Source organism: Varanus komodoensis, unplaced genomic scaffold, assembly GCF_004798865.1.
Source record: "Varanus komodoensis strain SLA01 unplaced genomic scaffold, ASM479886v1 scaffold1, whole genome shotgun sequence".
NCBI lineage: Eukaryota > Metazoa > Chordata > Lepidosauria > Squamata > Varanidae > Varanus > Varanus komodoensis.
The window spans coordinates 24,899,586-24,922,706 of NW_025335268.1; the positions used below are offsets into that span (position 1 = coordinate 24,899,586).

At 40.9% G+C, this 23,121-nt stretch overlaps 1 protein-coding gene across 1 annotated transcript in view; it reads right to left on the bottom strand.

The window, feature by feature from the left end:
• Window positions 1–23,121, bottom strand: part of MTR (5-methyltetrahydrofolate-homocysteine methyltransferase) — a 65,138-nt gene that overhangs the window by 21,834 nt on the left and 20,183 nt on the right. Inside the window, exons 9-19 of the mRNA XM_044419860.1 lie at window positions 20,975–21,075; window positions 18,846–18,907; window positions 18,216–18,283; window positions 15,217–15,296; window positions 13,007–13,119; window positions 11,823–11,963; window positions 8,541–8,726; window positions 7,164–7,343; window positions 5,688–5,804; window positions 3,723–3,863; window positions 1,155–1,244 (exon numbers count right to left, since the gene is read on the bottom strand). Of these exons, the coding sequence (XP_044275795.1) occupies window positions 1,155–1,244; window positions 3,723–3,863; window positions 5,688–5,804; window positions 7,164–7,343; window positions 8,541–8,726; window positions 11,823–11,963; window positions 13,007–13,119; window positions 15,217–15,296; window positions 18,216–18,283; window positions 18,846–18,907; window positions 20,975–21,075 (1,279 nt within the window). The remainder of the gene's footprint in view (window positions 1–1,154; window positions 1,245–3,722; window positions 3,864–5,687; window positions 5,805–7,163; window positions 7,344–8,540; window positions 8,727–11,822; window positions 11,964–13,006; window positions 13,120–15,216; window positions 15,297–18,215; window positions 18,284–18,845; window positions 18,908–20,974; window positions 21,076–23,121) is intronic.

The window sequence follows — 23,121 nt, forward strand, 5'->3', positions numbered from 1 at the left end:
TAAATCACAGCTAACAAAGTTATCATGAAATCTAAAAACATCAACAAATACAATAATTAGCAACAGAAACTAGATATAACAACAGTGCCAAACCATGTTTAACCCCACAGAGAAGAGCAACAATTTCATATTCCTTTTAGAAGTTATTACAAAAAATACCTGATCAAAAAGGACAGGGAAAAGGTATTTACACAACACCAACTGTCTCTACCAATGAGGCCTTGTTCCTCCTTGCACCCCACCCTGTAGAAAGTTTAAAGACTGACAAACAGTCCCTTGAGTATACAGAATAACACTTCTTGCTTTGCACCAGCAGATATGCTCAGGGTTCATCAATAATGAAAAAAGTCAAAGCCACAAAGAACATGGCCAGCTGGCCTTACCGTCATTTTAACCTGTTTAGCCTGTGATGACTTTTGCTGCATATGGATCTACATTTAATGTCAGCCTATAATTTCACCTGTGTGAATAACAGCTGGCCTGTGGCTGATATAACCTTAAGAGAAAGACCACAGTGATATAACACCTGCTCTGTATGCAGAAGGCCCTATGTTCAGTCCTTGGTATCTCCAGGAAAACCTCCTGCTTGAAACCCTGGAAAGTCACTGCCAGTCAGTATTTAAAGTGCTGGATTAGAAGGGCCAGTGCCAGCTTCCCATGTTCCTACTGACATAAACTGCAGCTGATTTCAAGCCAATGGGCTCCAGAAACAAGGGGTTTGTAGTCGCAAGGTGGTAAGGCATTGTTGCCACTTTGCCTCAGGTGAACTGGTGCTCCACCTTTGAATTGCAAGGTTGTGAGCATTAGAAAGTGGGTTGTTGTAAACTGGTTATATCATAAACTGTGTGAAAGGTTTATCAGTGAGATGGTGTCTAAGGTTCACTCATCTTCCCTCACCCACTTAAAATGATTCCTGCCAAACTGGTTTCTATCAGTGTCCTCTAAAATCTACTGCAAGACCTCATTTCACCATGAAGAAATCTTGAGACCTGAGACTCACAGTTCCGGACAAGCTTCTGTCTTGATCTAATCATACAGATGACTAGAAAATGTTGCTATTTGTTAGTGTTTGGTAATAATAAGGATGAGGAAATAGGATTTGTTTAAAGAGCAAATATGTTGATCTGGACAGTGAAAGAGGCATATATTTTCACCTTGACAAGGGCATACTCCAGCCTCTCTTCTACAGAGCTATGTCTCCATTCATCAGTTTGCACCATTTTCTTTCCTCCTTGAGTATGGGTCTGGAGAGAGATTAAAAGGGTTGCAAAGAAAAATTAAGAACTGTCATTGCACCAGACAAATATTTAAAGAAGATAAAACAAAAATGATGTGCATTTGTCACACTGCATTTTGGAAACATGCTGGCCCAAGGAAAAAATTAAGGACTCTGCACTACAGGACCCCCCGACTCTATACTTAGCAACAACTGATGGAAGGTGAGTAAGAGTTTCAACCATTCCTTTGCATTCCTGAGCAGATATGAATGTAAATAGGATCACTGGGTCTGCTGGAGTAGATTTTTCACCTTCTTTGCTACCATCTGTGACAAATCTCTAACTCCTAAGTTGGAGGGCAGAAAGACCCATTTATAAGATTAGAAGGTGGTCATACCATAAAAATCACAGCCAATGCTCTTCCTTCCATTTGCCCCGCTGTGGTCATCTCACCAGTATCATTTTAACTGTGTAAATTGTGACTCTTGGCCTATAAAGGAGGCTTCCCATCACCACTGGGGTACCAAATTTTGGCAGTAAGGCAGCTGTGGTGGAGGGGGACTAAAAGGAATGTTATCCATTCCCACTTAACACAGAGGCAAAGGATTCTGCTCCAACAGCCAACCAATGATATAGCCCACAGTTAGTGAAGCAAATTATCCCTACCTAACCTTGACAACCCTCACATAAGGCTAGGAATACACAACAATATCTCAGAAAAAGAATTCCTTGCCACAGTCACCTACAATGTGAAGACACATACAGCAACTTACATTCTCTGGGATATTATACAAACCAATACTATATTCTGTTTTCTGGATGAAAGGATATAGACATGTGAAAAGAGTTCATACTTTCAGAGGTTGCCATACCACTCACTTTAAGATCAGAAATGCGTTAAAATGGATGGCTACTTTGCAATTATTTTATGCTTATATATTCAGAGAAAGATGGTGCAGGCATGGCAAGTGAGCTTTGTATGTTTTTATGCTCAAACATTCTACACCAGAGATAGCATCTGCTCATATACACACATGCCATGAAAATAAGATGTAGCCTCATTTTTATCTTTTCTCAGGCAGCACTGATGACATGTGCTGAAGTTTTTGAACACATCTGAACAGACAAGGCTGAGGATTACTTTGCACAAATAAGCTGAGGGTCACTTCCAAATAGTCTTTGCTTCTAAAAGAAGTAAGGATCACACCATAAATCCTCCATCAGTAAAAATGTAAATGCTGAAAGGAATGAAGCTTTAGATTTTTTATTTCTGGGAACATAATTTAAATTTGTCTCTAGCCAGTCTAGTAGCAATTCATTTTAAGAACCTAACAAATGAATTTGGCTTTGGTACAGTTCTTGTTTTAGACAGTTTATGTTAGGTCACGTAATGGATTGCTAAAGAATAAAAAACATCACCAAACCAGAACACTTCACTAGCTCAAAGAACAAGCCCACCCTCTTCTGCTGTGTTTTGAACAGGACTTACAAGATCAGGAGAAAGAGATTGTCAACCCTTATTCAAACATCATCTCTTTTTCTTCTAGTTTTCTAAGTGCAATAAGATTTTTACTCAGAGTAGTACTGAGTCATGTTACTCATCCCCACCTGCATTCTGAAGTGATCTTGTTGCAAGAAGGCAGTACCACGTGATACCTTTGAACATGCACCATGGTTCTGAGTAACACTAGACCTATTCAGGTGTCATCCTGTGTGCACAGAGTGTGTAGGCAGCTGGGGCATGTACACTGCCTTCACTCCCCACATTCCTGCATGTACCACCCTCTCCACTGCAGACCTTCACATTCAACAGAAACATCTGAAGGGAGCTGAATGTACCAAAAACTCCCCCATAACCAGGAAACCTGATAATACATGGCTACCTGGCTGGAGGGAAGACTTCAAAGTGCACTGGACTGAATGCCTTAGATTCTCCCTTTCTCCTGAATATCTGATAGTTGGAAGAAGTAGCAGCAGCCTACTTAGGGGTTGGCAGGTGTACCCCTGAAACCATGCATAGTATGTACAGGCTCAATAATGGAATCAGGTTCATGAGCACATTTGTTCTATAAAAGAATCAGCATATTCAGCCTAATAGGATGCTGAATGTTACCAGGATGGTAACAAAACAAATTATTCTGGTTATTACAGGAACATTCTAAAATTCTGTGGCTTTTATCTGTAATTCTGTGGCTTTTATCTAGGTGTTATAGGGCTCAAATTTTCCTTTTCTTTTGGGAAGTTCCAAGAAACTTCCTCAGGGCTGCCAGGCAAACTTCAATCCAGATGCAGATCAGGTTATGACTGACTGACCTCTGACAACGTAAGAGCATCACATACTCTCAAACGCCTTCCTCCCTGCTCCAGGATGATATCAAAAGTAAACTTTATGCTCTATATTCAGATAAATTACATCACTGACCAAGGCAACAAATTCACACATCAATTTTGTATTCTCTTCAAGCTCACATCTTAAAAAGAATGTAGGGAAAGTGGAAGAACTACCTGAGCATAGTGTAAAAGCTTTTCAGTGGCATCTGGGTCTTTATTCCAAATCAAATCTTCACACAGCTGCAAAAGGTCCTTATGGATATCATCATACACTGGTAGATTCCCTGCATTCACAATCCCCATGTCCATTCCAGACTGGGATTGCAGAAAGAAAAGGGAGAAGGTAATGAATGGCAGTATTCACACAGCATGCTAACACACCCTGCAATTAAGCCATGGTGTCCCAGATATGGATTGTTCTTCCCCTCCTTCCTCCAGTTCTTCCAGCTGGTATCCCAGCATCTTTCACAAAACAAATTCCCTTGATTCTTCCTCCCACCTACAATTGTGAACCTTTTTCATTTGCTATTGGTCTGAAGTCCAAATGAGGTTGTTGATTTTTGGTGGTGTTTTTTTCAGAAAAATTGAACAGTAATGTAATTTTTTAAAATGATTTTATTTTAAAATAAAATATTTTTATTTGCCTTTCACAGGTGCACAAGCAGACACTAGTAGCTATCTAACATGTACAGTTTTGCTTAGTTTTCTAGTCTGTATCAGCTATCAATGGGAGGAGCAAGGTACAGCAGGAGAGAGACTGACAAGGCAAGACTGCATACAGGCAAGTAAGTGCACAGCTGCAAGAAGCACACTGCCTAGGCATCAACTGAAAAGCACTGGTAAGGGAGAAAAGTGCCAAAAGAAAGACCAAAGTATTTCCCAGCTGTCAATGTGGCTTTTAAATGGTGTGCGCAGATACTTCCCAGTGCTAGTCACCTTTACATACCTCCTGAGTCTCCAGCTACTCCAGAAAGGGGTAACTTCCCCCAACTTTTTGAAGCACTTATTGCTACAGCTACTACAATTCACTGATAGTTGGAATACATGCATAAATAGATGAAATGAATAGCTGGGATGTAAAAGGAGGAAAATTTAGCCAACATTTACTATTGTGTTTACTGTAGCTCACTGACTGTTCTTTAAAGCCCACAGAAGCATATACAAGGTGCAAGTTTTTCTTTTATTTCCTTCCCTTGCCAACGTTTAAGGACTGAGAAGTAAATAAAAGGGAAATTTGCATCTTGTATATGCTTCTGTGGGCTTTTTAGAACAGTCAGTGAGCTACAGTAAACAAAGGAAGCATGAAAAGGGTTGAAGGTTATTATCTCCCCTCTGTGGAAAAGCTGAAGACTTGGGAAAGAGTTGAAAAGGTGGAGAACACTCAGAACTGTTAATTCAACACATAGTAGCCACAGGGTTATATTACAAATGGAACATATTGGTTCCCTACCACCACCTTCGGTACACCTACCTTTCCCATTTTTTACCATTTACTGGTGCTTTCTAATTGACACCTAGGCAATTGGTCCCTGGCAACCATGCACAAATTTGCCTATATGCAGCCCCACCATGTCATTTTCCATGTGTGTAAACTATTCCATTTATTGCTCTCTTTGACAGCTGAAAAATATAACAAAATGGAACAGGCAAAACTGCTAATATTGGACAATCATAACTGCACCATTGCAAAAATATGACAAAAAGTTATGGACACAATTGCACAATCTTCTGGGGCTGCAAGAAAAAAGTGGGTAAAGCCATGATCACTGTTCCAAGCCACTTATAGATTGTTGAATGGCTGTCACTGGCAGTAGAACAGGCAAGATCACAAAGAGAGACCAAGCTTCTTGCCAGTCTTCTCAAGCAGCTTGCTAGCTGATTCCTGCAACCCACATTGGAAATGCCTTCCTGGGTGTGGAGGACACCAGAACTCACCATGGGTTGAATAACTGCAAGAACAAGCCATGGGTTGTCAGAGTGACTTGCTGCTGAAAAATAAGCCATCCAATGGGAAGCCTTCTATGTTCAGATAGCACAACAACCTACTATGACTAACTGCCCATGATAGGTTGCCATGTCGTGCAATGAGGACAACATATATCTTCTGATCAGAAGCTATTTTGTCAAAATTCATCTTACCTTAATTGCATAGTAAAGGAAAACTCCATGCATTGCTTCACGAATAGCTTCCATTCCGCGGAAGGCAAAAGACAGATTGGAAAGGCCTCCACTTATTCTGGCTCCAGGTAGAGTTTTCTATCAAATAATAGGATAAATGCCACTAAGGACATGAATCTTTCCAAAAACTGGTTTCTTATCAGAGGCCCAACAGCCACCAGTTAATTGAGCAGTCAAATCTTCAAAGTCCAAGTTACCAAGCCACAAGGTGCTGGCAGAGACTGGACACCAGAGAAACAGTGATAATGCAACTACCATAGCTTGGTTACCGATGAACTAGGAACGGAAGAATTACAATGTGGCAAATGCAAGAAAAGCTCTTAGATTAGACAATGTTTGTCTCGAAACTCAGCTTTTCTCTATTCAAGGTTGGTTGCTTTGCACATTTTCCTACACAAAGAAAATCTACCTCTCCCTCATAAATAACACCTGAAAATTAATGACATACGGAGCTGGTCTGTGTACAAATTAGATGACTTACTGGTTCTTCTTAGCTGCTACATTTGGTAACCTATAAAGACTGAATTTGCATCACCGTGTTACTGCCAGAGGCAACTGAATGACTACAGGTACAATCCTATGCAGAAAAAAGGGACAAACTGGGAGTTGCAGGTCTTTATTCTGTCTAAAGGTTAGACAGAAACTCTAAAAGTACATAAAATTGCACCTTATGAGACAGACTGACTAGTTCAGCAGAAACCAAAACTGCACATTGACAGTGTAGTTCAAGTTCCCTGCCCCTGAACCCAAGCTTCCCATGACATCCACACAGAGATGCCTATACGCAGAGAGACCCATCACTTGTTGCAATCTACACATAGGCAGAAAGATAATTCACTTCCACATGGTGGTGCCTCTGTTACTGCCCTTTGCCCTCTCTTATGATCTAGCCGAATACTGACCTATCTCACAGGGGTGGTGCAGGGATAAATGACAAAGAAATTTCTTTCTTTAATCTTTAATCTTCCTCTGCTTTAGGAAAAGGCTGAGCTATAAATCCAAACTAATAAAGGAATAGATAACAGCATGTTTGCTGTTTGCTTACACATCACAGAGTAAGTAGAATAAAAAACCCTATTCGGTTTATAGAACAAAGTGAAAGTAGAACACAATGACAATTAAATTTGTGCTAATTAAATGAGGCAGCTTTCATATGGCTCGTCAAAGGCCTTTTGGTGAATCCAGCACAGTTGTGTGAATATTGTCCTATTCACTTACTGTAAATATATTTACAGAACAGTTAACGGTCTGAGTTATTTTTAAGCTACTATATAATTTATAAAATTTTTGCTACTTGAAGCAAGGCCAAGGAAATACAACAGTGCAAACAACAGTACTATAACATTTAGGCCTTTTCTTATGCTCTGGGGGACTGTTTCTACCCTTTCCCCCATACTAGAAACTAAAGAAGCCAAGCCTGATATACTAAAGACTCACTTTTATGATTTTAGTTGCATTGATAAAGTTAATCGCATACAAATTATGTTCTTCCATTCCAGTACCTATGGTCAGAATGTTGGGATCAAAAATGATATCATTGGGATTAAAGCCCACTTTGTCCACCAGGAGGTGGTACGCCCTGGTGCAGATGGAAACTTTTTCTTGTGCTCCCGTGGCCTGGAACAAAAAAAGATAGGAGTGGGAAAGAAACATAGTTTTAGGGTGATTATTGAGGAATCTTCTATTGTGCAACTGCCCCACCTCTTTTTTAGATTATTACTTGGGGATGAGGGCTCAGTGGCAGACTGCCAGATATTCGTGCCTTCCCCTTTGTAACCATCCTGTGTTTTCCCACAGATTTTTCTGTCTGCTTTCTTACTGTAGAAAATCAGTTAAGGAGAAAGAGACAAGAGGTGCATAGTGCCTTCCAACTGGCAGTGCTAGGTGTCCTCCTTCTGGAAGTCCACCTATTGTTTTAATGAGTGATGAAACAATTCATTTCTTTATCTAGATTTCCAACATGATCTTTCACATTGTTACAGCTAATTCATATGGCTGCAAAGTTCTTAAAACCAATATTCACAGGCAGTAGCATTAGAAATAATATTATTACTGGTTTACTAAACAAGCAACACTTGGTTTACTAAACAAGCAGGACTTAATAACAGAAAAATACTTTCAAATGTTGCAGAATTCATAACATCCTGCCACAAGGGGTCTGACATGGAAGTCTTACAAGTTTGTTACTTTTGCAACATGGTGGCCGAGCCAGCAACAAACTTGGTTTTTTTTCTTTTTCAATGGATTTGTGCGGGGGGGGGGGGGGGATAGCATTTTTCTCTAAGAAATTTTTCTGTTTTTTCCCCCAAGCTCATCTTTGCTCATGGTTTTTTATATTTCTCATAGCATGCAGTAAGTAAACAAAACTTATGAGCATTTGAAAACAAATCAAGGATGGAAGAGGTGAAACACTTGGGAAGCTTGTTTCACTTCATGCAAACCTTCCAGTTTCTGATGTCCATGGAGTTTCAAGTCAAAGATCAGAGTCAGAAGCTTTCAGTCAAGGATTCTGATTATTTTCAATAATCTTATCCTTGACTCCTCTGCAGTTTCCTCAAAGGATTGTGAAGATAAAATAGGCGAGGAAGACCACCATGTAAACTGCCTTGGGCTCCTTGCAAGAGGAAATAACTAGGAGAGTGATAATTCCACTATATCCATATATAATTGCCCTAAGTTGGTTGGTATCAATCAGTCTTGGATGCTCTGTTTTGGTTCCCTCTCTGCTCTCTTCATTGCTCCAGATTCTAGCCAATGTATTCTATGACCTTCCTAGAAAGCCAAATTTTGGTGTGTGGAGAAAGCAGTACTGACCTGACCCACTTCATCAAAGGCCATAACCACCACAGCTGCTCCATATCTCCTTATTATTTTAGCTTTTGTCAAGAAGTCATCTTCACCTTCCTTCAGACTGATGCTGTTCACTATGCATTTGCCTTGACAAGACTTCAAACCAGCCTCTATTACTGAGAAATTTGAAGAGTCAATACAGAGTGGCACCTAATAGCAGTGAAGGGGAAAAATGTAACAGTTAGTACTGCCAACTGAAAAAAAAAGTTCAATACCAAATGAAGCATAATCAGAAAGATGTCACAACAGTATTGTCATTTTCTAAGTTACTGGAGCAGACAAAGTGGGATAACTGCACCTAAAAAGAATGTTCACATGCATGGTTTAAAAAAATAGCCAAGGAATCTGCATCTATTACATGCAACTCTGACTACACTAATAAGCTAAAGCTTACAACTTTAGCCATTGATGACACCAGCCTATTATTAACAGAGAAATGAAATGTAATGATCTGATAGCTTCTCTTATCACTCCAGTGAACACTCAGCAAATGCACTCCCACCACAAAATCACATAAAGTCATATGGAGCCCCCTTGGGTCAGGAGCTGGTAACCCAAAGCACCGTATGGCTACCTTGTCACCAGCCAAAACAGTAATCACTAAATATCTAGGAGGCTAAACACAGCCAATCAAGCTTCCCAAAAACACATTTTTTCAAATGCAGCCACCATGCACCATTATTGCACCTGGATGCAGCTCCAGCTAAGACCTGTTCTCCTGCAGCTACCAACGGCCATTGCTGACACCACTAGAAACAAACAAAGCAGCAACCCTTTCACTGGGCTTTGAGATCCACTCTTTGACTGGCTGAACTGTGTAGCTAAGAGCCTAGTGCCTAAGTCTGCTTTTTCCTCTTCCCTTAAAGTCTCATTGCCTTTTCTGTCATGTCATTTCGATCATAAATCTGCAGGGAAATAGGTTATTCTTTATTCTATGTAAACCACTTTGGAAGCCCTTTTCACTGAAGAGTGGAGTAAATTGCTATTATGTAAATAACTAATTATAACCTATAATGCTGCCCCCAAAAGTTGCAAAAGGAAGAAATAACAGTATTTCTGAGTTCTGAATTTGAGGATTTGTTTCTGTATTAAAATTATCCAGTCTTCCCTAAAGCAGAACTCAAGCAAAATGAAAAGACTGCATATTTCTACTGAACCACAGGTAGGAGCATTAGAAAAGGCAGCAAGACAAGTGATTCATTCAGTCAGAGAGAGTGAAAGAATGAAGCACACGGCCCTGAACATTTTAAAGGGATAACCTCTGCTTAAGAATATGCATTTATCATATATATGAGTAAACTCTGATAAAAATCAATTTTTCTTTCAAGAGCTTTTTTAGGACTGCTCTTTGCAGCCTATGACATCATCAGAAAAAGATTACTTATACCAAACAGCAGTTATTCACCTGACAAATATATATATATTTGTGAAGGACACACAAAAGTTACAGCTGAAAAAAGAACACTACGTACAGCAGTTGCCTGCCAAGCTATAAAAGGCATCAGCTGCATGGAAAAGAAAATACTCTTTAGATGAAGCATAATGAGAAAACTCTTTTCCTCCATGATGACAATTTCATTTCGTGCTTCTCCCCATATCTGGCATTTACTGCCAGAGGTGACAGCAAGGACACTTGAGCTAAAGGCTGCTTGAAAATCGCACACTCACTACCCCAAATGCTCTACTATTAATCTAAGGATATGAATGTAGATTAGGGCTAATCAGGAGGAGTGAGCAAATGGCATGCAGACTACCTTCACTTCTTTTCCTTTCTTTAAGAAATCAAGACTTCAATACACTTTCCTTAGTCCTTAGATGCAGGAGATACAACTGTCTCCCCTCCAGATTGTTGTACCACACTGTTTACATCCAAGTCAAACTGCAGCTGGAGGTTGCTGCTTAAATGCCGTGAACTGCTCAGAATGCTTTGGCTATTGAGCAGTACAGAAATGAAGGAATGGAGATTCCTCCTCTAGGCAGAAACAGATACAGTTGCCTTACACCAGGCCAGACTATTTGTCCATGTAGCTCAGTATGTACTACTTGGACTGGCAAGAATTCTGCACTGTCTCAGACAAAAGTCCCTCATGTCGCTTGCTTCCACTGAGGACACCAAGGACTGAACCTTGGCTCTTCTGTAAGTGAAGCATGTTTCTACCTGTTGAGCTACGGCCCTTCCCCATGTAGCATTTCCACTGGGTGGAGGGATTCTGCCTGAGGCAACTGCAGGGGCATTATCACAGGCACTTGACTGAGGCTCACCAAGATACTGACAAAAAAAGTCCCTCTTGTTTGTCATCTGACCATGAGAGAGACAACACCAGCAAGTTGTTTTACATCAAAAAGACTCAGGGAGCAGAAGCTGTGCATAGTGAATTTATACATTCAGCTTTTTGAAACGAATAGTAACAGAAAACACTGCAGCAGGTAAAAGTCAGTTGCTGTTGACCTACGCTTCCTTTTAGGACACTTGGTATCAAAAGAGCTGTCTCCAGGCTTATCTTTACAAATTCTGGTGCTCTTGACAGAGGTTTATTTTATATCTTCAACCCACTTGTGTCTCTTGGATAGAACCCTAAGTAACTGTTTTTTGGTCATTAGGAAAAATTTATGTTCTTGAAAGAGTATCCCATCCCCCCAGGTGCCTATGACAGCCACACCAAACATATATCACATCCACTGCAACAGCAGCCTTGGTCAGACAAAATGCTCAGTGATGGTTTAAGCTTACTTGAGTGAAACTGGGGCTTGTGCCTCCTCCACCACAGCAGCTGCGAGGAGGAGATGGTAAACTTTCACTCATGCTTTCTATTACTTGTGACTTATTATGTCCTCACCTACAAAGACTGTGGTTAGCCTTAACTAGGATTTATGCCCTAAAATGTAAGAAAACAATCCCACTTCAAACCATGATTTATAAACCTGGCAGGTTTCTCTAACTCACTTAGTTTGGGGCATAAAGATAAACCATACTTAATTGAAAGCATTTCAGCAGTAACTTTGGGAACGATTTTTCCTTGGCTTTATCTCATGCTACTACTGAATTAAAGACTCACTACCACATCAGCACACAGTCACCTAACTAGGATCAAGGATAATGACAGTGCGGTAAAATTCCTCATGACTGGCCCCATACATTTTGAGGCTTCAAGGGTCTTCTTAATGACATGTACAGTTTTTCTCAATCTTCACCTCCTATTGCTAAAGAATCCATTTAACTAAGGGATCAAAATCTGTGCATACGACCTTGGCAATGTCTGGTTCTGAAGCGATGAAGTTGCAGAATCTAGCCATAGCACATGGCCCATCTAGCATTCCATCATCCATATTGATATCCAAAATCTGAGCTCCCATCTCCACTTGGCCCTTAGCTACACTCAGTGCCTCCTAAAAGGGATCAGGAAAAAAATAAACATAATAAATAAGATCGCTATAGCCCAAACATGTATTCCTCTCTGATATAATTCATGTAATTGGAGCCGATCAGCAGCAAACTACTCACACAGCACCTCTTTTCCTAAAATAAAGCTTCAAATATTTGTTAATGTATTCAGAGCCAATCCTCTTTGGTGGGCTTAAGGCAGAGCTCTCCTCTCTTCTCTTAAGACAGGGGTCTCAAACTCAACATACCTGGGGGCCGCTGGAAGTAGAGTCTGGGTGAGGCTGGGCCGCATCAAGTATTCCACCATCGCGGTGGTGGTGGGCCGCTCATCCCGCCGCCGGCCCAGGCACCGCCGGTGCTTTGAAGGCCGCAGGGCCCCTCCCCCGTGCCCCGCCCGTCCCGGCAACTGGCCCGCGAGTTTGAGACCCCTTTCTTAAGAGCTTGGTTCCCTCAGAACATGGTCTATTTCTCTGCCCTTTCTTTCTTTACATATTACCATAGAAGGGTGGCAGCTGCTTCTCTCTTTACTTCTACCCCAGTAAAGTACAAAAAGCATGTGGTGCAAGGGCAATGACACAGTTCCTTTCCCCATCTTCTCTGTGGGCCTAACAACCATTACGTTAAAAAAGACACGTTACTGGCCCTTACATGGTTCCTCTGTCCATGGGTTACGGAAGCCAACTGTGGCTCCTACATTTTTTATCTGTCCAGCCTAGCTGGATCTAAGTTATCAGGAATCTTATCTCATCTCATCTCCTCCAACAATCCACGCTCTGCTGAAGCCCACACATCTAGATTTATTACCAATAAGGTATACAAAACTGTTTGCATACCAGACTTCTCACCATCACAGGAGAAATGCCTCAACAGCTTGTTTGATGGTACACTGAAAGACATTTCCTTCCACCAACATGAAATAAGGTCAAATCTGCATATAACTCATAAATTAGAAATAACAATATGCAAACTCTTAAACGGTAGGATTATTTAGCTTAAAATATGCTAAGTTAAAGCCAATAGAGAAACTTAATGAAAGCTGAAGGCTTACTTCATATTTGCCTGACATGATGAGTTTGGCAAACCTCTTCGATCCTGCAACATTGCAACGTTCACCAATGTTAACAAAATTGGTGTATTGCCCGATCCTGAAGGGTTCCAGTCCTTAAAAGAAAGTTTGATAAACATCATTTAAGGAAAAATACTTAACACTAAAATAAAGGACGGACAAACACAGAGTTTAGCCCAACCTGCATAGACCTAGATAATAGGTGGATGCTGGACTTTGAATACCCTTATCTAAATGTATTTGATTAAGGGCACAGTCCTATGCATGTTTAAACAACAAAAATCCTTTTCACTCCCGTGAAAACGAGGACATGCATAGGATTGTGGCTTAATAGAACCTTCCTCTCCTCCAGCAATACCACTGTTTCTCCTTGCAAGAGTAGGACATTACTTCTACCAGAAGTTACTGTAAACAGGAATAGTAGTGGTGCAGGGATGTACCTGTAAAGTTAAGATGTTTTTGCAGTGCTGCACATCTATGGCAACACAATGACAAAAATGGATGAAGGGACAAGGAAGACGTGGTAGTAGGAGGTGGATAATAGAGTTAGGATTCTATACATTCTTTGAAAAAAATATTGGGAGCAACCAGTGTACGTCTGTAAAGAAGTCAGTGTAATCCAAAACTCACCCACTATATTCATTGGATGGCTCTGGACAGCAACCCCTTTCCCCTTCCAGTCAAGCACATTGAAGGAGAAAATCCCAATTAGCCCAGCAGCTGATCACATCACAGGAAGAGAAATAAGTCACAGAGACAGAACACAGCTAATTCACGGGAAGCAGTATGCAATGACTTGTAGAATTGTTAGAATGCAAATGCACAAGCAGGAAAGAAATGAAATTAGCAAACGAGTGCTCTGCACTGTGCCCTCTGTGTGCATAGATACCCTGTATCCAGGGACATGAGACACCATATGAAAGAGAAAGATGTGTTCCTGTAGAACACTGGAAACCTCAGGGCCCTCCACCGGTTCTCTCTCAGGAACCCTAAGCAACAGGAACTTCAAATGTGGCAAGGAAGGAGCACCTACACAGGTGTGAGTAACAGCCTACTGCAGAGAAGGGTAAGAGAGGTCCACTCTCTGTCTTTTCCTCCCTGTTCCATTAAGCACTCCCAGAACAAAATATGTCCATGAGTGTCTATGTACATGTAGCACGGGGACCCTGATGACCAGTTACTACACTGGTATCCTACCGTTTCCCCAAGGAACGCAGTTGTGCAGGCTTGGGGAGTGATACTCTCATCATCTAGCACTCTCAAGTTCACATAGTGCATGCTGTGGATAAGGAAACTCAGAACTCTATTCGCTACACTGAAGTATCCTTCTTCCTCCACCCCCATCTTCTTCCCTGGGAATATGGGAGAAGTAGGCACTGTTCAAAACTCTCCCCCTGATCAGTAGCTAGGAGCAGTGAGAATGAGCAGGACAGGGATGTATGTGCAATCCCACTTAGGCAACCAATTCCCAAGCCTATGCATAGGGGAAGGAACCCCAGGAAAACGTCCTATAAGCATCCAGACACTGGATGCCCATATGGGACTATGGTTTACTATGACAGGGGAAATGGGGATCCAGGCATCTGTTCTATGGTAGAGTGCATGCTTTGCATGCAGAAGGTATCTGGCTCACAGACCTGGCATGTCCAGCACAAGGTACCAAAACTGGTGAAGATCTCTGCATAAGGCATAGGAGAACTGTTACTAGTTGGGGACCAAAGCACCAGTGATTTAACTTAGTAAAAGTAGCTTTGTTGACACTGAGAAGCTCATGTCCTGATTCACTCACAAGGAGTGGTACCTGATTACAAAGACTGAACATGCCGGCAGCAAAACACAGATCAAACTCTTGATTGTGTGGAACTTCTTTTTCCATAGGCAGCCATGCAAAAAGCAAGGATGTTTCTCCACTGATGCAGAGCAAGACAGCAGCAACTGCAGCAATGCAGCTACTGTATGCTTCTCCACAGATGCCACTAATATGCTTCAGCAAATCCTCTCCCTCCCCCCACCCTCTCTCTTGTTCAATATTCAGCAGACTGAAAACGCAACAGCTATAGCTACATAAATGATATATGAGTTTAGAAATGGTTTATAGTTGTCTCAAAGAGAATAGCAGCTGAAAAGATGGTTTTTAAAAGACATTTAAAGCAATTCAGACAGGGAAGCTTGTATACATCAATCTTTCTCACCCGACAGCAACATGTAGCCTTCTGAAACAGAGGAGGCGGGGAGGCGAGGCTTGCATGATTTTACTGCTTCAGCAATTGCCCTGCATTACAAAACAGCAACACACAAAACAAGAGCACACAGTTTTGTAAGGCAGAATTAAGGTCAACTGCAACATGTCAAAGGACCAGCACTTATTTGTTTCTGGTGCTGGGAATAGACAAGGAAGTTACTCTTGGTGTGTTTCCCAGGGCAAGGGTTGCACCAGCTCTTCAGATGTCAAATGCAATGGCTGGAAACAGGGAGTATGGAAACTGAGATAGCAGAGGATGACGTTATCTCAAGACTGCTGTCTCCAGGTGCTCAGGCAGACTATGGGAATGCACAGGGCTTGAAAGAGAAGGGAAGGAACAAGGGAAAGGAGTGCCTGATCAGTCCCTGGTCCCATGATGTGCTGTAAGGTTAGAAGGGCTACCGAATTAGAAGGCCTCAGTAGATCTAGGAGCTTGCCCTTCTCCAGAGGGACACACTCAGAGGGGTGGAGCCCAGCGTTGCCGAAAATGGTTTTTGGAAGTAGTGTCTAGTTTGGGTTTAACAAATCACTTTGTTCATGCACAGAGATTTGTCCTTCAGTGGTTATAGTTTGTCAGCTGTAAATTTTATTTATTGATTGATTGATTTATATCCTGCCTTTTTCCTAGAAAGGGCTCAAGGAAGCTTACATCATTCTCCTCCTCCATCTTATCCCCACAACAACAACCCTGTGCGGTAGGTTGGGCTGAGAGTCTGTGACTGGCCCAAAGTCACCCAGATGGCTCCATGGCTGAGTGGGTACTAGAACCCAGATCGTCAGAGTCCCAGTCCTTAACCACTACACTACACTGGCTCCAATTATTAAATTGGAAATAAAGAGCTATTTTGCTCCAGAAGGTTGGGGGATACTGTTCAGCCCTATGGATTCTCTTGTGTGGGGTCTTTCAAGGTAGTGTCTTGTCCCCCATGGTAATTAATATCTACATGAAACCACTGCATGGGGTCATCCAGAGTTTTGGCATGTGTTGTCACCAGGATGCTGATAACACACAGCTCTATTTCTCCCTTTCATCTTCAGCAGGTAAGGCCACTGATGTGCTAAACTGGTGCTGCAACAATGGCCTGGATAAGGGCTGACAAACTGACTGAGATACTGTTAGTGGGTGGTTCTTCTGACCAAATGGAGGGAATTCAACCTGTTGTGGATAGGGTCACACTCTCCTTGAAAGAGCAGATCCGCAGCTTGGGGGGGTTCATTGATCCATCTTAGTCACTTGAGGCCCAAGTGGCCTCCACGATATGTAGTATCTTCTACCAACTCCGACTGGTGGCTCAGCTACACCCTATCTGGATAGAGATAGCCCAGTTTCAGTAGTCTATGCCCTGGCAATCTCTACATGGGCCTGCCCCTGAAGACAGTTCAGAAACTGCAGCTTGTACAAAACACAGCACCCAGATTGGTCAGAAGGTCAGAGTTTATAATATCTATTCTGACCCCCCCTGCATTGTCTTCCTATATGCTTCTAAGCCTAGCTCAAGGTGCTGGCTGGCACCACAATACCTGACAGAACCCATCTCCCAGCCACAAACTACCAGTATGCTACAATCAGGATCTGATTGCCACCTCTGAGGAAGATTTGGGCAATGGCAACAAGAAGGGCCTTTTCAGAGGTGGCTCCCCAGGTATAGAACAAGCTCCCCACTAAGTCTGCATGGCACCAGGTTAGGATTGTCCTTTATAACAAGACATATAATTAGTTTTATATTATAAGGAGCACTGTCAATCGTTTAACAGGTCTTGTGACTTAATTTGGATAAGCTATTTTAGCTTTTTACATTTAGTTTTGAAATTCTGTTATTGTGTTTTTAGGATGTTTTATGTGGTGGCCAGCTGCAGCTACTAGGTAGTATAGAAATAGTCACCATCATCACAGAAATGTTAAAAAGTGCAAAAATGTTTTCATTTGAATAATCCTAATATGAATGCATATAGAATACATTCATCCAAGAAGGCTTAGGCAAGTGGGTTATGCAAGTTGGCTCTTAATTAGGCAGAAAAGCACTTATGATCAGTACAAAATTCTGTGCCCTGTTCCAAACACCCATTCTCTTCAGTCGCTTATCTAGTTGACTTTGATGCACTCAGCATTTAACTGAATAAATATATCCTGGCCCCCCTTCCTCCAGCAGTATCTCTTCAGTCACACATTATTTGAGGGAGGCGGACTCCAGACAGGCTTAAGGAGATGCACAAGTTGCTGCCTATGAAAGGGGGAACATCCTTCCATTCACTTATCTTATGCTCCAAGTTTCTGATAGGAACAGATATGCTTATGGTCACTAACTATTCCTTCTGTTTCATTTCCACATCACTTTGCAACTAAAGTCCATGGGAGAAATTTCTCTGCACATTTCTCCTAATGTATGCTTTTTCTACACAATTTTGTCCAAATTTGCAGAAATACATATAGCTTTTAACATAATGAAGTATTTTATGGTATCTTCATGCATATATGCATTTTTGTGTTCACTTTCCCTCACGCACCCATTTTAGTGCACATTCTTTTAATAGGAGAACTATGTCACAATTTCAGAGAAATCTGAATACCAAAGGATGCAAAAGGTAACACATTGGTTTGGGAAATGCAAATTAGACAGGTTTGCATTGAACTAGAGGTGGGCTTGCACTAGTGATTCTCTATGCTGGTAGTCTAATAGAAGACACCTTCCAGAAATTTAACTCCAAAGGATGTAGTGGTCACTGTTGCCAAAGTGCTTAGCCAAGGGTAACTCAAGGCTGATTTTCATAGAGCAACCACAACAGCAATGCACTACCTATGTGATAGGAACAGGAGCCAGCTCCACTGGATTTTTCAGCAAAGCGTGTCTGCTGATGGTAAGGAACTGCACTGCACTATCCACCAAATACTCTCCTTGGCTGTGCATACAGATGGCTGAAGTTGCTGCTAAAACATAGAGATGACATTACCGGATGTGTGCTGGAGTGGTCCCACAGCAGCCACCAACTATGTTCACCAAACCATCTAGGGCAAAATTCTGTAAAATAAAAACATTTTTTGAGATATAATTTGGGCAGGGGTGCAGGGGAGACACTGTATAGTACTATAAGATGGGAACTCATGCTGTTTCCTGTATTATTGTGGGTTATGTGTGTAATAAAAATACATACAATTAAATCTGCTTTATTACAATGGTGGTGTACAATTGCTCCCTGTTCATTTAGGCTAGCAGTTCTCAATACTTCTTTGGCTTTAAATAGTCTTAGGAAATACAAGGAGTGGATGAGGTTAAAATATTGTAGGGATTATAGTTGATTAAACACAGAGCTTTCCACAGAAGCAAAAATAATACAACTGAAGCTGTGATACTTTGGGTACATCATGAAAAGGCAACACTCACTGGAAAAGACAATAAAGCTTGGGAAAGTTGAAGGCAGAAGAGGAGAAGGAAGATCAACTATGAGATGGATTAATTCCTTAAAGGAAGTCACAGCCTTGAGTTACAAGAGATGAACAGAGCTGACAAGAAATTTTGGCGGGCTTTCATTCACTATGTTTTTCTACTGTAGGAACAAATTAATACAGGAAATATCCCATACCTTAAGGTGCTTGGCAGTCACTTCAGGTGTTTCATCATAACCACCGAAAGTGTTAGGAAGACCTGAAGAAATATGAAGTATTTAAAACTCCACATAATATGCAAATAGACACTTTTCCCTATTTATGATTCAGTTAAACTGCATAGTGTATAATTTGCTCAATAAAACACTGCACATATTTGGAACATCCATATGCATAAACTCTCAGGAGATAATCTTTCAAGAAGGGTAATCATTTTCTAAAGCAGGGGTGCATGATGCATGGGCTGTGGGCCACATGAAGTCCCCTAGATTTTTATGGTCCCCACTAGATCCTCTGCCTCAGTAGTGTGGTTCCTACATCACTAGATTCCCAGTAGTTCTTGGCAATGGAGATGTGTGACCACTCCTGACTGCAGTTGTAGATGCAGTGCAGGAGGGGTGAGGCCCTGTAGCCCAGTGCAGCCTTCCATCCAATTGAAATGGTCCAGTCCTAAAGCAATGTTTTGCAGATAGACAGGTAGCATCGCTGTAGCAATGATTATTTCAGTAGATTAATAAGCATGTCTTATATTACTGATCGATGAGAAAACCTCATTGGCCTTTTCTTAATTAGATTTTCCAGGCAATAGCCTGAGTTAGCTTTAAAATATTTGGTTTTCAATATTATCTGTTATTCCAGCTTTTTGTCTTCCCTTTCTAAAAATAAATGTCCTCTTTTACCGAAACTTTGAGAGAGTGTTCCAGTAGCATTTATATGGTGTTTTCAACAAATTCATTCACTAACTTAGGATCTTTTTTCACACAGATTGTTTGCTTGCCACTAATTTGAAGCTAGCAACATGTAATCAATTATACAGCCTGCTTAGTATTTCAAATTAGCACACTGACTTTACTGAGACTAAAATAAAACTGTTCTCAGAGAAGATTAACAGCATTCTTTCGATCATATGGGCAAAAAAACCCCATTTAACATGTATGTCTATTTTTTCAGACACGTATCCTTTTCCCCAGTTTTACATTAGAGTAGACACAAGGGCTCACTGATTAGCAAGTCCCTATTATGTGGGGGAAGGGTAGAGGTTTGGTGTGTGGGGTTTTCGTTTTTAAGTAAGTTTTGAATTACATATTCTCTAAAGTAAAATTACAAAAGATATAGCTACTACAGAGATTTAATGTAATTACTATTTTAGCCCTAAGTCTACTTTACTTGGAGGTAAAATATTTATTATGAGTTTCCAGAGTGAAGTCATTTTGACTCAAACACTGGCAGGGCTAGAAGAGGCCTTATTCCATTTTCCCTTTCCACCTGTTATGTCACATGCATGCCAGAATGTGCCACACAAGCAGAGCCAAGTAAACAAACATGAATCTTACATATACTACTTATAAACCAGAGCCAGTGCGGGGTTACTATATTTTGTTTGGGACTGCTGTGGATACCAGCTGTAAAATATATTAGCAAACTTGAACCACTTCAGACATCATGGATTACAAACAATTATGGGGCCAGTTCTGTCTTGCTTCTGTCTCCCTTGCGTCTACCCAATTTTAAAGTTTAAACAATTTATTTTTAGATTTCCATGGGTCCATTTCAACTCTACTGAAGTGAATCGGAAATTCAACCCCCTCAAAGCATGGTAGGAAAAACTCAGCACATTGCCAGTATCATGAATTCCATTATGTGGTTATCCTACTTCAAAAACACTGGAGTTGATTTTTATGTTGTTTTGTAATGTTTTCTTGAACAATCCTGTGAGTATAAAAACAAAACTCTTCTTATTTCCAGAAGTAACTTTTATCCTGTGGTGTTAATTCCACTCCAAGTTGGCTTTATCCCAACACAGAAATAAATGCTTTCATTGTGTAAATGTGCAACACCAATTTCTTATTTGAAGGGGGGGAAAGCCCAGTTAGGCTAATGGGATACACTGAACATCTTCCCTTAATTACTAAGAGCCTTAAGTATTTTCTGGTTTCTTTCTCTCTTATTAACATGTTGCAATCCAAAGCACCCTGCTCTTTTGATATAATGCTATGTTTCTGGAATAGGATACCAATGTTATCTACTTTAATGTATTTCATATGGTTTACAATACATACTACTTCTACTGATATGAAAAAGCCAAATCCCACAGATCAGGGCATACCTGCATTAGGATAACAAATGATGTAGGCAGTTGTACACTTCCCAATAGTTTCAATGAAGGGCCTCATTTCCATAGCCCCCAAAGCACAGTTTAATCCAATGCTAGAAAGACCAAGGTAGGAAAGTGAAAGAAAGAAGAACAAAAATGTATTGATTTGAATTGAAACTTACTAAACGTATTAGTTTGTCTGCCTGTCACAAAGAACCTAATGACACAAGGCTGACCTGCCTTAGAAATCACATTCCATATATTTTTACCAAGCTCATTCCACATTTTGCAGCTTTGGCTGAAAAAACCATTCTTGTGTTTATTTATGCTAAAATGCAATTATAAAACAATTTTAAGTTTTAAAAAATGGTTAAAAGCTGTAGTCTTTAGTCGTTGTCTCCCGCCTCACTTTCACAGACAAGGTAGAACACAGTCTACCCTTCTGTCTCCCTGATATTTCTATATGCTGCCTGTTCAAATTATGAGATTTTCATTATTTGTCAATCAAACTAACTCAATCTGACAAAGAGTCAAATCATCATGAAAACCACATTAAAACCTGTATGAGAAGAAATGCAAGTGGATATCCGTAATTTAGCTGTAAAAACCATTTATGGGTGGTATCCCATGCAGGCAACTTGCCAGGCTTAAACACACTGCACTAGCAAGAAGGATTGCTCGAGCAATGGGAATTAGTGCTTCCTAGCAAAACCCTGAAAGGCTAACTTTTACTTCCTGTTCTAGTATGAGACAATTCAATGGAGTTCCCTTCTCCAAGCACCACTGACTTGTCCCTTGCAGAAATGGTAGCTTTGGATATTTTCCAGTTTTGGATATTTTCCAGTTGCACTAGCCAAGGCTAGCTCCCTGTTGCACTAGTGGTTATTGCTAGACATGTTGATTGCTAAGACGACAGAAGCAAGTAGGGAATAGCATACCAGTACCAAAATGCCATAATCTTGCTTTAACTACCTAGTGTGCCTTGATACTACCTATGGGGTGACAGACATTTGGAAATGGGTTTCTCTCAAAAGGAGAGCACCTGCTTCCTGAAGAATCAGACCCAAGGGCCTGTTGCTACAGCCAAATTAGGTGCTCAAAGTGCCGAATGCAGGTGCAGCTGATTCCACAGTGTCCCTCCCTCCAGAGACAGGCCCCGGAGGGTTTATAAGCAAAGCTTTGGGTAAAGAGGGGCAGAGACGGTTCTCTCCTTGTGTATGCTCAAAGGGTTGTGTATGTTTGGAGTATTCAATGCAGAATAAAGACGCTTACAAGAAGTGCTGGAGAGTCTGTCTTGCTGGGGAGGGAACGCCTAGCTCACGACAGAATCCCTCCCATACTGATAATATATGTGCTGCTGCTATGAATGCCCAAGCAGGTAAAAAATTCTAGGAAGACTAAGGAAAAAGTCAAAATGAAGTCTTCTCTCTTCTGGAAAAAAAAAGTATGCAGAACTTAAAAGAACTGCTTCCAAATTACCTGCCTATCATTATTTTCATGCTCTTTAAATCATTTTAAAACAAGGAAGAACTTGAGAGTGCATCTGCCTAACATGCCTAAGGGTGACATTAAGATTGAGCAATTGAATTATTTGCTTCAATTGCTATGATGCAGAGAAGTTGTTCCTCCCACACAGAAAGACCTGCAACAGTGTCTCCACATGTAAACATTGTGTAAACATCAGAGTGTAAACATCAACACCAGGCATTCTAACAAAACTTCAGCCTCAATTGCTGATTAGCTGTCCACCTCAGATCTGAAAGGAACTTGAATATACAAAAACAATACATTCCTATGGTTGCTTGCTTCTTCCTCCCAAAGAATCCACCAAAGAATTATAGGCAACACCTCTGGAAATATTCATGGATTAGACTTCTTACTTGCTGTAAGTCTACATAATTTAGGACTAAAACCCTACATCCATTTCCCTCAGTGGGAAACTCAGTGGGACACACTTCTGAGAAATGTATACGATTGAGTTGTTATTTGGCTAAGAAGGTGTAGGGAATAATTCAGCAGCAAATTACCAAACTATTCTAAATAGAAGTTCAGACTAATGATAGATCCAGCAGAGCCTTCTCTAAGTTGCTGTTCTCCATAGGGCTTGAACTACAGCTGGCATGCAGTGGCCATGCTGACTTGTGATAATGGCAGCTGTT